The sequence below is a fragment of the Asparagus officinalis genome, chromosome 5 (assembly GCF_001876935.1).
Source record: "Asparagus officinalis chromosome 5, Aspof.V1, whole genome shotgun sequence".
Taxonomy (NCBI): Eukaryota; Viridiplantae; Streptophyta; class Magnoliopsida; order Asparagales; family Asparagaceae; genus Asparagus; species Asparagus officinalis.
The window spans coordinates 40299377-40313689 of record NC_033798.1 but is presented as its reverse complement, the minus strand read 5'-3'; the positions used below and the strand labels follow the sequence as shown (position 1 = coordinate 40313689).

The 14313-nt window shown below is 38.6% G+C and overlaps 1 protein-coding gene across 2 annotated transcripts in view; it reads left to right on the top strand.

The window, feature by feature from the left end:
- Positions 1-7931, top strand: part of LOC109842819 (squamosa promoter-binding-like protein 14) — a 31855-nt gene extending 23924 nt beyond the window's left edge. Inside the window, exons 2-3 of one of the 2 annotated variants that reach the window (XM_020411719.1) lie at positions 6288-6424; positions 7071-7931. In XM_020411719.1, the coding sequence (XP_020267308.1) occupies positions 6288-6424; positions 7071-7669 (736 nt within the window). In that variant the 3' untranslated portion in view covers positions 7670-7931. Of the gene's footprint in view, positions 1-6287; positions 6425-7067 lie in introns of both variants that reach the window. The other variant, XM_020411718.1, reaches the window with a different exon arrangement.

Genomic DNA, 14313 nt, shown 5'->3' with positions numbered 1-14313 from the left:
GTTTTACTAAATTTTGGATAGCATCTTTGTTTCTTGTATCGTGTGGTGATTATTTAAATTCTACTGAAAGTTCTCAGATTTTCTCATTAAACATTGTACAAGAAATTGTTGGTAATTCGAAACAATCAAATCGAACTCTTGCCCTTCCGGACCTTGTGTTGAAAGTAGGAAAGTAGTTCACCTCAAATAAAGATCAAAAATTTGCAGAAATAATAAAGGAGACGAACACATAGATTTAACGAGGTTCTGCAACGTGCCTACGTCCTCGGGAGCCACACCACATAATTCTTTTGATTAATTGAAGAAGAAATATAAACTCTCAAACTAGGGTTTTATCTCTTTGAGATTCTTTTTTTCTGCTGTCAAAAACTTTCTTTTCGTGTGTATACAAGCCCTAAAAACGTTTAGGTATATATAGAGTCCTGAAAGAAATAGAATCCAAAACAGTTTAGAAAACTGTTTGACCGCGTCGCGGTCGACCATGCAGGTATCACGGTCGACCGCGGCAGTCGACCGAACCGGCAGTCGACCAAACCACTTTCCTGAGAGCAGAAAACATTACAATGTTGGCGCGGTCGACCGTCACGGTCGATCGAACTGATTTCCAAGACCAAAAATCCCTACAGGGTTGACGCGGTCGATCTCCGCGGTCGACCGCCTTTAGCTCCAGCCTCTTGTCAGCTTCTGTGCACGTTCGCGGTCGACCGCCACGGTCGACCGTGTAGGTCTCCTCCTGTTTTTCATGATTTTTCTCCCTCGTTTTGATTCCAGCTTCGGCTTTAATTTTAGGTCTACACTTTAGACTAACAATCTCTCACTTAGAGACCAAAATGCCATCAACAAGTTCACCCAAACTCTCCCCTTCTTCGCATGTATCTTCTCCTCTTCGGAAAAAAAAATCCTTTCTTCAATCAACAATATCCCGGCGATCTCGACGATCCTCATAGTTTGGCTCCGCCTTCGTCTTATACTCGTGAAGTCTAACTGAAGTTGTGCGTAACTTTCCGTGAAACATAGTGGTTTGTTCGTGAAACATAGTGGCAATCACCATTGAGAAACTGAAGTATAGCCTTCATCAACATGTCCGTCGGATTTTGACTCTTCAAAATCTTCATTAAGTGTAACTTTCCGTCTTCAACTAGCGAGCGTATAAAATGATATTTGACGTTGATGTGTTTCGTTCTGGCGTGATATACTGGAGTCTTGGCAAGATGTATAGCGCTCTGACTATCATAATAAAAAACTCCTCTCCCTTCAGATCCAACTCTTCCAAACACCTGTTCAACCAGATCATTTCCTTGTTTCGGTCATCGTGACATACTCAGCCTCGATTGTAGATAAAGTCACAATCTTCTGCAGACGTGAGACCTAGCTCACTGCTATCGACACTAAGGTATAAACATTCCCCGTGATGCTTCGTCTCGTATCATGATCACGGCGAAGTCCGCATCCACGTATCCCTGCAGCACCAACTCTTTTTTTCTGAAATATAGTGGTTTGTTCGTTGTTCCCCTCAAGTATAGTAATATCCACTTCACGACCTCCCAATGCTGTTTCCCTGGATTACTAGCAAACCTGCTCACAACTCCCACTGCATGGGCGATGTCCGGTCTAGTGCAAACCATCGCATACATGAGACTCCCAATGATCGAAGAATATGGCACCTGCTCATATGCTCTCTATCTGCATCTGTCTTAGATGATTGATTCTCAGATAGCTTGAACTGACTTCCAAGGGGCGTGCTAACAACTTTGGCATTCTGCATGTTAAACCTCTGAAGTACCTTCTCAATGTATTCAGTTTGGCTCAATCTCAACGTCCCTTGAGCTTCATCCCTACTGATTCGTATCCCTAGAATCTGTTTTGTTGCACCCAGATCCTTCATTGTAAACTCCTTTGCTAGCTGTTTCTTCAAACTGTTTATATCTTCTAAACACGATCCTGCTACCAACATGTCATCAACATATAATAACAAGATAATAAAGCTGGACTCGAACCTTTTGAAATAACAATAATGGTCCGAATTGCATCTTCTGTAACCATTGTTTTGCATGAAGTTATCAAACTTCTTGTATCATTGTTTCGGAGCCTGTTTCAAATCATATAAACTCTTCTTGAGCTTGCACACCATCTCTTTCTTTCCTTCTTCAATGAAGCCAACAGGCTGCTTCATGTAGATTTCTTCATCTAAGTTACCATAAAAAAGGCAGTCTTTACATCTAACTGCTTAAGAAAGATATCTTCTGTAGCTACCAAACTCAACACCACTCTGATGGTTGTGAGCGTCACTACAGGGAAAAATATCTCCGTGTAGTCTACTCCTTCCCGTTGTTAAAACCCCTTCACTACTAATCTGGCATTGAATCTCTTGCTTCCATCAATCTCCTGCTTGACCCAGTAGACCCATTTGTTATATAAGGACTTCTTCTGCGCAGGTAGCTAGGCTAACTCCCATATCTCATTAGTGAGTAGAGAATCCATCTATTCCTGCATCGCATGCTCTCACTGCTGAGATTCACTCACTTGTATTGCCTCTTCATAGCACTCCGGTTCACCGTTATCTGTCAACAATAAGTAATCAAGAGATGAAAGATATCTGGGATTTGGTTTGGTTAACTTGGATGAAAGATATCTGGGAAAGATGGCCTTTCATTCTTCTGAAAACTAACCCTTTTTTGCTTCCCAAAGATGCAATCTTCACAAACCCCGACTTTCACGGAATCGATCCTGGTTATCTTTCCCTGTGAATGTAAGATCTTCATTCCCTTCTCGCTCCTGTGCCCTAGCCTGTTGTGCCATAGATCTGTACTCTTTTTGCCAGCTACAATTGCGAGGGTGTCACTCGCATATAGGGTGAGGTAGAGAGTTTCTAGTTTGTTGTCTCGAGCAACTATTATCTTACCGTTGGAGATTCTTCACGAATCCCCTGTGAATGTCGAAACATAGCTTGCTCCAAGCTGTCCCACCGAAACAAGATTCCTCTTTAACTTCGGCACGTGTCTCACGTTCTTCAAGGTCCACTTAGAGCCCTTCATCTGATCTGCACCTCACCCTTTCCAACAGCATTACAAGGCTCGTTATTCCCCAAATACACTTTCCAAAGTCCACTGTTACATAATTTTGAAAAAACTTCCTATTAGCAGTAGCGTGGAAAGAGGCTCCTGAGTCAATGACCCAAGAATCCGAGTCGCTATCCATAGTAAGGATCAAGGCATCCTGCATGATATGAGCCTCCTGCTCACCCACATCCTTTTTTTGACTTTTACAGACTGAAGACATATGACCATCCTAATCGCAGTTCCAACACTTTTCTTTAATAGGCCTAACCTTCGAGTTCGACCTCTTCATTACTGATTTTGACCGATTCCTATTCTGGTTTTCTTTCTTCTTTCTTCTGTCTTCTGCCTCTCTGCTCGAAACTTAGCGCTGAACCTGAACCTTTTGATTCGAATAAAATCATGCTAACAACCTCACTCAGCTTCAACTTCTCTTTCCCCGTCGAATTGCTGATTGCCGTCACACAACTTGTTCAACTATCCGGCAACTACGATAGAATCAATAGGGCTTACACTTCATCATTGAACGTGATGTCTACGGAGATAAGCTGATCAACAATCGTGTTGAACTCGCTGAGGTGTATCGTGAAGGACCGTTCTTCTGCCATCTTGAGGTTGAAAAGAGTCTTGACGAGATGCACCTTGTTTGCTACCGACGGTTGCTCGTACATCTTCGCGAGCGCTTCCATAAACCTCACCGTCGTCTACTCCTTCAAGATATTGTGGGCTACTGATTTGGCGAGCGACAACCGGATTTTCCCTAGAGTCTTCCTATCCAGTATCTCCTAATCATCATTTGACTCCTTTTTTTTGTCCCTTATCCTTACCCATCAACGGGCGATACAAGTCCTTCTGGTACAGATAGTCCTCCATCTGCGACTTTCAGTAGGCGAAGTCTGAGTCGTCAAACTTCTCGATCTTAGATTTGATTTCCTCTGCCATGGTTTTCACACAAATTGCTGAACTAAGCTCTGATACTAGTTGTTGGGGATTCGAACCCATCAAATCGAACCATTGCCCTTCCGAACCTTGTGTTGAAAGTAGGAAAGTAGGAAAATTTACCTCAAATAAAGATAAAAAAACTTGCAGAAATAATAAAGGAAATGAACACACAGATTTAACGAGGTTCGCCAACGTGCCTACGTCCTCGGGAGCCACACCACATAATTCTTTTGATTAATTGAAGAAAAAATACATGCTCTCAAACTAGGGTTTTATCTCTCTGAGATTCTCTCTTTTTCTGCTGTCAAAAACTCTCTTTTTTCGTGTGTAAACAAGCCCTAAAAACGTTTAGGTATATATAGAGTCTTGAAAAGAAACAGAATCCAAAACAGTTTAGGAAACTGTTTGACTGCATCGCGGTCGACCATGATGGTCGACCGCGCAGGTATCGCGGTCGACCGCAGGTATCGCGGTCGACCACACACCAATCACGGTCGACCGTATCAAAAACCCGAGACCAAAAATCCTACAGGGTTGGTGCGGTCGACCGTCGCGGTCGACCGCCTTCAGCTCCAGCCTCTTGTCAGCTTCTGTGCACGTTCGCAGTCGACCGCCACGGTCGACCGTGCAGGTCTCCTCCTGTTTTTCTCGATTTTTCTCACTCGTTTTGATTCCAGTTTCGGCTTCAACTTTGGGTCTACACTTTAGACTAACAGAAATAACTCTTGCACACTCAATTTCACCTACCTTTTGAAGATTTTGTTCCTCTTCCTTAGTTTCTAATTTCCTAGTAAGGCATCAGATAACTGAACATTAATCGGATGATATCCCAGTGATGCGAGAGAATTTTATTTCTTGTGTAGAGCAGCATCTAGTCTCATGCTTCTGCATCAGTCAGATGCTAGATTACGTTTCTACCTTTCAATTTTCAAAAGAATGCTTCTTTCCTTTCCTTCTGACATATATGCAATTGGTATTCACAAAATTGACCTTTTGATCTTTTCGTAGACAATTAAATCTTTTCCAGAATATTACTGGAATATATCCTGATGGCCCACAAAGTTGTTTGTACGAGCGCAAGTTTTTTTATCATCCTCTTGGTGAGGTATTATGCAACTTTTATCTTATTAACTTTCTTTTTAATTCTTATCTTGATCATTTTTAGTTAATTTCAATAGAATTTAGTCCCTCTCCAATTTGAAATCTAGCTGTCTTCCATGTCTTACACCCATTTTTGTTTTTTATTCAAAGAATAGTTCATTAAAAATAAATGATTGTAACTAAAAGTAGTAGTCTCTCTATTATTTCTTCACAGTGGAGAGGATTGAAATCCTTCTCAATCGATCATTAATAAGACTGGGATATGAGAAGGCTTAGTGTTATAGGTTGCCTCAAATACTCAAATCCATATTGTTTTAGGGGTTCCTTTTATGACTTGGTTTGTTTTGATCAAAAGTCCTACTTACATTAGACTTTGCACAACCAATCATATTAGAGGTTTATTCTTACTTGGACTCTTATTGGGTTTTAGGACATGTGGACTTCTATTCCTATTAGAACTCTTATTCCTTAGACAGTAAGGAGCTGAGATCTTCAAGGCTATATAAGAATAATCTTTCAAGCCAATAATTATCAATAATCTTCGGAGCACCAATCAAGAAGAGAGTTCTTTTGTGAAGCGTATTTGATGTTCTTCTCTTTTGTTCCTTTAGTTGAGAGTTGTATTAGGCTTTTGAGGTGTTATTTGGGATTGAGAGATTGCACTTTGTATTCCTCACAATTAGTAAATATTTTCTCCTCCTTCGCCCGTGGACCTAGGCTACAAGCCGAACCACGTATATCTTTGTGTTCGTGTGTTCTTGATATTTTTCGTGCTCTCGTGTGATTGATATTAGCTTATGCTGGAGAGTTTGTCATAACACTTAGTCATTTTCAGTCCTTTCCTTTTCGGTGTGCATCTCTCTTGCTTACATTTTCTTAAATGGATTCCTAGAGTCATCTTTAGTCCTGTTTGTATTTACGTTCTTGTTCTCCTTGTCACATCCACTCAACGCTTCCCTACAGTCTCACTATGATTAACTGGCCACTTTTAGATCGTATATCTAATTGTTCAACAAGCCATTCATAGGTCAGATATAAAAATTGTTTGCCCCTCTTGAGTTTTCTTCTAGCTTAATCTTGCACTGAGGAAGGGATTCATGAAGAGTATTATCAACTTGTGTGATTAGTAGTTCACAAATATTTCCATGTCCATTTACTCTCTGATTTTAATTTAACATGTCTTTGCAGGTTCCATCAGTTGCATGAATTTGATCAAGGGAAACGAAGCTGTCGCAGACGCCTTGCTGGTCACAATGAGCGTCGAAGGAAGCCACCTCCTGGCCCTTTATCCCCACGTTACGGGAGACTCTCATCTTCCATCTATGGTTAACTTTCCTCTATCATTTTATCTTTCCGTAAATTGAAAAAAATCCATGAATGGCTTGCATGACTGACAGAAAATCCTCCTATGATTTCAAATACCTGTATCATTTTATAATCATCAAATTTCAGATGTAATCATTATTTTCGATAAATAATCATATATATGTTTATATGGGAGTGCATATAACTGTCATATCCTACGATGTGCTTTTACATACAAGTCAATTTTGTAGAAATTAAAAGAGGGGAGTAAAGTATCACCTGTAAAAACTTCAGGGGATTTTCTGGCTTGCATGACTTACAGAAAATCCTCCTATGATTTCAAATACCTGTATCATTTTATAATCATCAAATGTCAGATGTAATCATTATTTTCGATAAATAATCATATATATGTTTATATGGGAGTGCATATAACTGTCATATCCTACGATGTGCTTTTACATACAAGTCAATTTTGTAGAAATTAAAAGAGGGGAGTAAAGTATCACCTGTAAAAACTTCAGGGGATTTTCTGTCAATAACACAAACTTTAGGAGAATTCTCTATAATTTACCCTTTAACCTTTATATTTTTCTTCTATTTTTTCTTTTTCAATTTTAACCTGACTATTTTTAATAGCAATTTGACATTGTTAATTTGCAGAAGATGGTAGCAGATTCAGGAGCTTTCTCATGGATTTCAGTTACCCAAGGACTCAGTCTCCTCCGTCGAGAAATCTGTGGCCTGCTGTAAGGTCCAGTGAGCGAGTGGCTGGTGGAAATCAGTGGCTTGGAAACCCAGCTGGTCCTTGCCATGAAATAGTGACACATCCATACATCCATCCCTCGACTCACTACACTTCTGAGCTTCCACCGAGTGAATGTTTTGCTGCTGGAGTCACCGACTCCAGCTGTGCTCTCTCTCTTCTGTCAACTCAGCCCTGGGGAACCACTTCCTGTGCTGCCCCCAGAAACCGAGCCCCAAATATCTCTGCCAGCATTGGCCTAGGTGGTACTCCAATGGGCCAACCGATCATCCCGAGCAATCATTGCATGGCTCATCCATGGGGTTTCAAGAATCATGGAGCTGGTACTAGTCATCATGAGATCCAGCATGATATGGGATTAGGACACTTTGATGATGATGGCAACGGTCAGTTCTCTGGGGAGCTCGAGCTCGCTCTGCAAGGGAACAGTCAGTGCCCGGCTCATGGTCCAGTGCGGGCTTATGACCATTCTGGCCACGGTGGGCATTGGTCTCTCTAAATGACCGTTCTGGCTTTGGTGTGGACCGATATTGATTATGTAGGTGATGAATTATTGTATGGATTTCTTGATGGTTTATGTATTACCCTTATCTAGAAGGTTGTTTGTTATCTCCTCTCTGAGGTATGATGAACCTGTTTGCTTTGGACCTGAATTTGCCTGTGGTGGCCTGTTGTTTGTAACTGCTATCTTAAAACAGTCTTCTGCTATCTAATGTTGCCCGGGTTGCTTGCAGCTTTGCTTGCAGCTACTTGTTTCTGTATGATGTCTGAGATAAAAAAATTTCTGTTAATGCTTACTCAGGGTTGAGTCTTCAGGCAATCTTTTGAAATCTCCCACCTTTTCCTTTCTGGAAAAGATATTTCAAATTTGTTAATAGTGGCAATGTAGTACCTTAATATTCCCTCTATAGCAAAGTTACAGGTTTTATAGTCAGCACTGCATTAACAAGAGTTAAATGCAAATATGGTACTTATGCATAGAGGTTAAAGATTCATAAGAAGATGAAAGATACTTCCTTTTAGAGAAAATCAAATATTATAGAAAGGCTAATTAAAACAGAATAACCAAAATTGTGAATTTCTATAGAGGAAACGCATTAGAGTAAAACTGGTCATAATTAAAATCATACTCATACTTCATTGCTTCAACAAGGCTGGTCTTTCACCAAATAACCACGGGCCATTATCCATCATTGTTTGCATCTCTTGCTAGAGTAGCAATCATATGCTCTTGAACATCCAGTACAAATTATATAGTATTCTTGTAATATTAATAGATTTAATTGTTATATATATAATTTTGGTGTTATTTTCTATAATTGTTTTAATAACCTTCAAAATTATTTTATTAGATCATGCACTGCGATAATCACTTGCTTAGAGATGTGATCTAACTTAAAGATTTTTTAAACTCGTGTTTAACCAACTAGTAAATGATAACTTCGTTATAATATGTTATTATACATGATACCAATATGTGAGATGTGATTGTGGGTCTTAACCACCGGGAATGGAGTTTCCCTGGGTATATGTCATAAGTACACATTGTGATGTGTCTAGCACTAGACTACATTTAGATTTTCTAGGACAAGTCACCTAGGAGATGGAGAAATCAGATTGTTATATGGTCCCTTTGACTTGACGATATTATCATTTCTGATTTGATAACTTAGTATATTTTGATGTGATGGTTAAGCTTGTTTAACAAGCACTTCACAACCTGAAACGTTAGGTTGCTAAATTTCATTTAGGAAATTGATGGATATTTTGATAGGATGCTCATTATGATGAGTTAATTTATTATGCATTCCCATGAAGTTATTTAATTTCTGCTGGCAGGTGGTTTTGCAAAATATTTTTAAAAACTTATTTTCTTCTAAGGACCTATTTGGTTTGGACAAAACATGCCGGAAAGTGAAAGAAAGCCTCTGTTCCTCTCTGACACCGGTGGAAAAAAAAAAATCAAAAAATTGATTTTTCGGTTGTTTGGGCCCGAAAAAATGGAGATGTAGAGAACCGTTTTGTAATCATTTAAAAAAAAAGAAAATCAAAGGTTTTGTAACTCTAGCCCTAACACATGTTTCAATTGGGTAATTTAATGCACTAAATAAGAATAAATGTGATAGGAGTTATAGAATGCAAATGGACTTTGAAACCCTAAGTAATCAATCCCTCATAGCTTCATGCGCACAACCAAAAGAGAAAAACAAAGCTTTGGAAAAATTAGAGGAAGGAATTTAGGAGAAATGCTTCAACAAGGTGAGTGTTTTATTCATATTTATATTTTTATTTTTAGTCATGAATTCTTGTAGAAGAGAAAGGAAATAGTACCTTTTCCGGCCATCAGCGTCACGTCTGGCGATGTCCGGTGATCTCCGATCAAATCTTGGACCGGACCTTCGCCGGCAGTTCAAACCCTAGCCATCGATCCCAAATCCCTTCTTGAATGGGTTCAAATTTATTGAGAAATTAGAGATTGGACGTGGGGTTGAAAGAAGAATCAAAGATCTTTAGTCTAAACCTTGAGTTTCTAAAAAGTTAACTTCTAATCCAAAAGATAGAATAGTTCTACAACATTATTCATGTTGTAGAAAATTAGTTTTAATTTAAAAACTTTATAAAAACAAGTTCTTACAAGAACTGATTGTGAAATATTTGCCTTAGCCCTGAGACCAGAAGTTTTGCTGTAAGTCCAATTTTTTTTGCTTTAAAAGAAAGATAAACAAATTTTTTAGAAACCCCCTTAGACCCTAGAAATATCAAAAATTAGTTTTAGGTCCAAAAACCTACAACGAGATGTTTCTAAATAAAACCTACTTAATGAAAAGATTTCCTCTAAGACCTTAGTTAAATAAAGTTTACTATTAGATATTTATACATCTTGAATGATTATAGGTTTGATCAAGGAGTAGGTTTTCTTGAGTACGGTTCTCCAAATTTTTACAAGATCTTTTAAGGTGAGTAGAATTCTTCTCATTGGTTATTTTCTATTATATATTATTTAAATGATAAATTTATTTTTGTATAGAGAAATGATAAATCTGACATGTTATTCTGTTCATTTATAGTAATTGTTAATAAATTTGAATGTGATAGCTATTTATCTTATACAAGATAAATAATGTTTAGTATATGAGATTAATGAAAATATATCATTTTAAATTTACTATTCAAATGCATTTATTAAAGAGTTCTATTTGACAAAAATAAATTATCTATTAGTTTAGATTCATGAATATTCTATTTTCATGAAATTGATATGAGAAAAGTTTACAAATGTGTTTAAGCATTTATAATGCTTTTCGTATAAGTGAAAATTATGAGCGATACTTTGAACAAAAAGAAAAGTGTTTTAAATGTTAAAAATCTGTAGAAGTCCACTATGGAGTGAAGTGATTTTTTTAAGCCTACCGTATGATATTGAATGTACCGACCAGTGTTAAAGTGGTCTTTTTGGCAAAAGTGAAGTGATATTCGGGCAACCTATGGTAGTGCTAGGTACAATCTGTCCCCGGGTTGACTTATATTGATTTGATGCGCATTCCCATGTTACTTAGCTGTAATTTTTGTAGCCTTAGTTGACAATTGAGGAAATTTTTGTATGTGTGGATTTAGATGGATAATTACGCTTTTAAAAGTATTTAGTGCTCATTTGTATCGTTTTAAAATTCGTGAATATTAATTTATGACAATATCACATCTATTCTTAGAAAATCCTTTTATTCAAAATGTTATGTATTTGTTAATATTCTTTTTGATGATAGCTTATTTAAATTTTAGTATTGATTAATTCTTAAACTTTTCTGATCCGCTAATGATAAATTTTTTGCTTACTGAGTGTAAATTTACCCCGTTGTTTTTCAATCTTTTTAAGGTGAAAATTAGATAGCTTTATCAAAACCTCGGAGCTTTAGAACATGAGAAGAATCTTTTAGAGTGTTTGATGTTGGAATTATAGTTATACTAGTCATGGAATCTTTTAGAGTGTTTGATGTTGGAATTATAGTTATACTAGTCATGCTACAATGCTTATGTAATAAGAGTCTTTTGACTCATTAGAGTGGTCATGCTACAATGCTTATGTAATAAGAGTCTTTTGACTCATTAGAGTGAACTTGTGATAATGTAGTTTTGCTCTGAGACTTCTTTATTTGTCAATAAAGCTTCTGTTAAAATGAAATTTTTGTAATATGGAAGTGCACCGCAGGCTTAGCATGCGCTTTGTGCACGTGTTGCCGTTGTCATGCATCTCAAAATTAGCTGCGTATTTTATTGGCGTGACAAGTTTTGGTATCAGAGCCAGGTTTAGAAGTCCTAGGCTTAGAGTTTTATAGATAGTAACGTTTAGAAATAAATTTTAGAATTGTTTTTAGGGATTATTGATATCTTGTTTGTTTGCTTTATAACTAGATGGTTAGGAACAACACAAACACTACTTCAACTCGAGAAAGTGATTTGCACCAGACTTTGTGACAAATATTTGGTGGTAGAAATGTACGTGGATCTGGTTCCGGAGAAATCAACTGGATGCCAATGCTATGTTGCAGATGATGCAAAGTCTCACCTCTATGATGCAAAATCAGCAGCAACAACTTAACAAACAACAAGAATCTCGATACATTGATCATCCTCGATTACGAAGTGGTATGGCGGAGTTTAAGAGGTTAACACTGCCTACCTTCGAAGGAAGTGTTGATCCTAAGGTAGCTGAAGACTGGATCACAGAAATGGAGAAAGTCTTTACTTACATGAAGTGTCCTGATGGAGAAAAGTGGCGTATGCAATATATATGTTAAAAGAACGTGCATATGGCTGGTGGCAAATGTAGCAGAGAATTCTGAGAGATGGTGTTGACCAAATATCTTGGGAAGAATTTAAAAAAGTCTTTTATGAGAAATAATTTCCAAAGACTGTTCGCCAGCAGAAGGAGAATGAGTTCCGTAAGTTGAAGCAAAATGATAAGACTGTGGTGGAGTATGAGGAAGAATTTACTTATCTATCTAAGTTTGCACCAACATTTGTTGTAACTAAAGAAGATAGAGCACGTTGTTTTGAGGAGGGTCTGCAACCCGAGTTAAGGTTTTAAGTGAGCTCATTTGAACTCTCTACTTATGATACAGATTATCTTCTTCTCCGCTTCAGGAGCTTAGCGATCCTCATAGGAGCTTGAGGATAGACGATTCTCATGGTATCTTAAGAATAGAGGCGTGAATGAAGCTGTTGGTGGCGGCAAAAGAAGCCAAAAGCAAGAAGACAACAAAATCAGGGAACTGGCGCTCAGGCTCTGGCCGGTCGACCGGACCAGCTAGCCGGTCGACCGGACCAAGCTGGTCAGTCAACCGGATTCATGCACACTACAGGGTGAGGAATGAGTCCTCTGGCCTGTCGACTGCGACAAACTGGTCAGTCGACTGGAAGTGGTTCTGCTTGCAGGGTTTGAAACCAAGCCTCTGGCCGGTCGAACGGGACATGTGTGCCGGTCGACCGGATCGGGTTTCCTGAGTTGCTTGTGACTCTTTTTGACGCATTTTCCTAGTTTGTTTGGACTTGTTTATTTATAAGATTACCATCCATATTGTTAGGGATATAAATAGGATTGTTTTAGGGTTTCTAGAAAATCAGATTGTATTCAAACAGAATAGAGAGATTGTTCTTTATTCTGGTAAGATTGTGAGAGAGAAATTTGTAATCTTTTATTACTCATAATCTAGAGAAGGTATTTTTCTTTACCAACTGAATTGTTCTTGTGTTTTCTATTATTATTTTCTCAACTCACATTTGATAATTCCACGATCAAAGGTGCTCATATGGTGACTCGTATCAAGTTGGTACCAGAGAGATCAGATCCTGTGAAGGGGGAATCCTGTGTATGGTCCTTACTCGATCACAGTATAAGAAGCTAGGTGAGATTCTTACTTCTTTGGAAGAAATCAAGAAAATAAGGAAGAAGAAGATGACAAAAAGTGATAATTCAACAAAGCTTGATGCATTGGAGAAGCAGATCGAGATGATAGGATCGACTTTCACACAACTCGTCGATCTCATTCATACAGGGGACAAAAAGGGTGAATCTTCTTTAAAGTCCAAGAAGAAACCCGTAGAGTCTGATGGGGAGAACGAGGCTTCAGATTCTGACGAGGAGGTCAAGATCGTGAAGACTGTTCCACATCAAAGGGGTAAAGGTACTTACCAGAATCTAAAGATAGATTTCAAAGTGGAGATTCCTATTTATGATGGAAGTGTCAACGTCGAGAGGCTTGATGGTTGGATCAAGCGGATGAAGACTTATTTTACTCTTTATAGGTATTCGTCAAAAGAGAAGATTGTTTTTGCAACATTGAAGCTTTCAGGGCATGCGTTGACGTGGTAGAAAGTCTACTGCAAGCAGGAGAAGAAGGCGGTATTGTGGAACAAGTTCAAGGAGCTAATGAGGAAGCAATTCTACCCGGTGAGATTCTTTGAGAGCATTGGTACAAGTGGTATGGCTTGCGTCAAAGATTCAATCAGACCGTTTAAAAATACACTATGGAGTTTCAGCAGCAGTCGATAGTCCTCAACATCCCAACGGAGGAATACTTCATTTTCATGAAGTATATGGTGGGTCTAAATGAATAACTTCGGAAGGAGATGAAGCTGTTCATGGTCGAGTTCATTCCAAAAGCGAGTGTGAAGGCTATTGCCATTGAGGGCAAGTAGAAGAAGGGAAACGAGACAAAGTGAGATTCCAATCACGCTGGAGGCAAGTCTGGTGTCTCTCAACCTAAGGAAGAAAAGAAGAAGGATGATCCAGAGAAGGCAGGATTGATTTGTAATCACTGCAAGTAGATAGGGCACATAGCTGATCGGTGTTGGGAGAAGTATCCTCATCTAAAACCGAAGGGGTTGAAGAAGAAGGAGGAGCAAAAAGCATACGTGATAGCACAGGGTCCGAAGGAAGATCCTGGGATAACATAGCCCAACAACAACCTTAACCTTATGGCAGGAAGCAGGCCATGAATGAAGACGAAGACCCTAGAGAGCAGCTCTTTATTCTCAAGTTGCAGGTGAAAACTAGCTTGATTGATGCCATCTTTGATCCAGGGAGCCAGAAGAATTTGATATCCAAGGCCTTGGTTTAGAAGATGGGATTGAAAACAGTAAAGC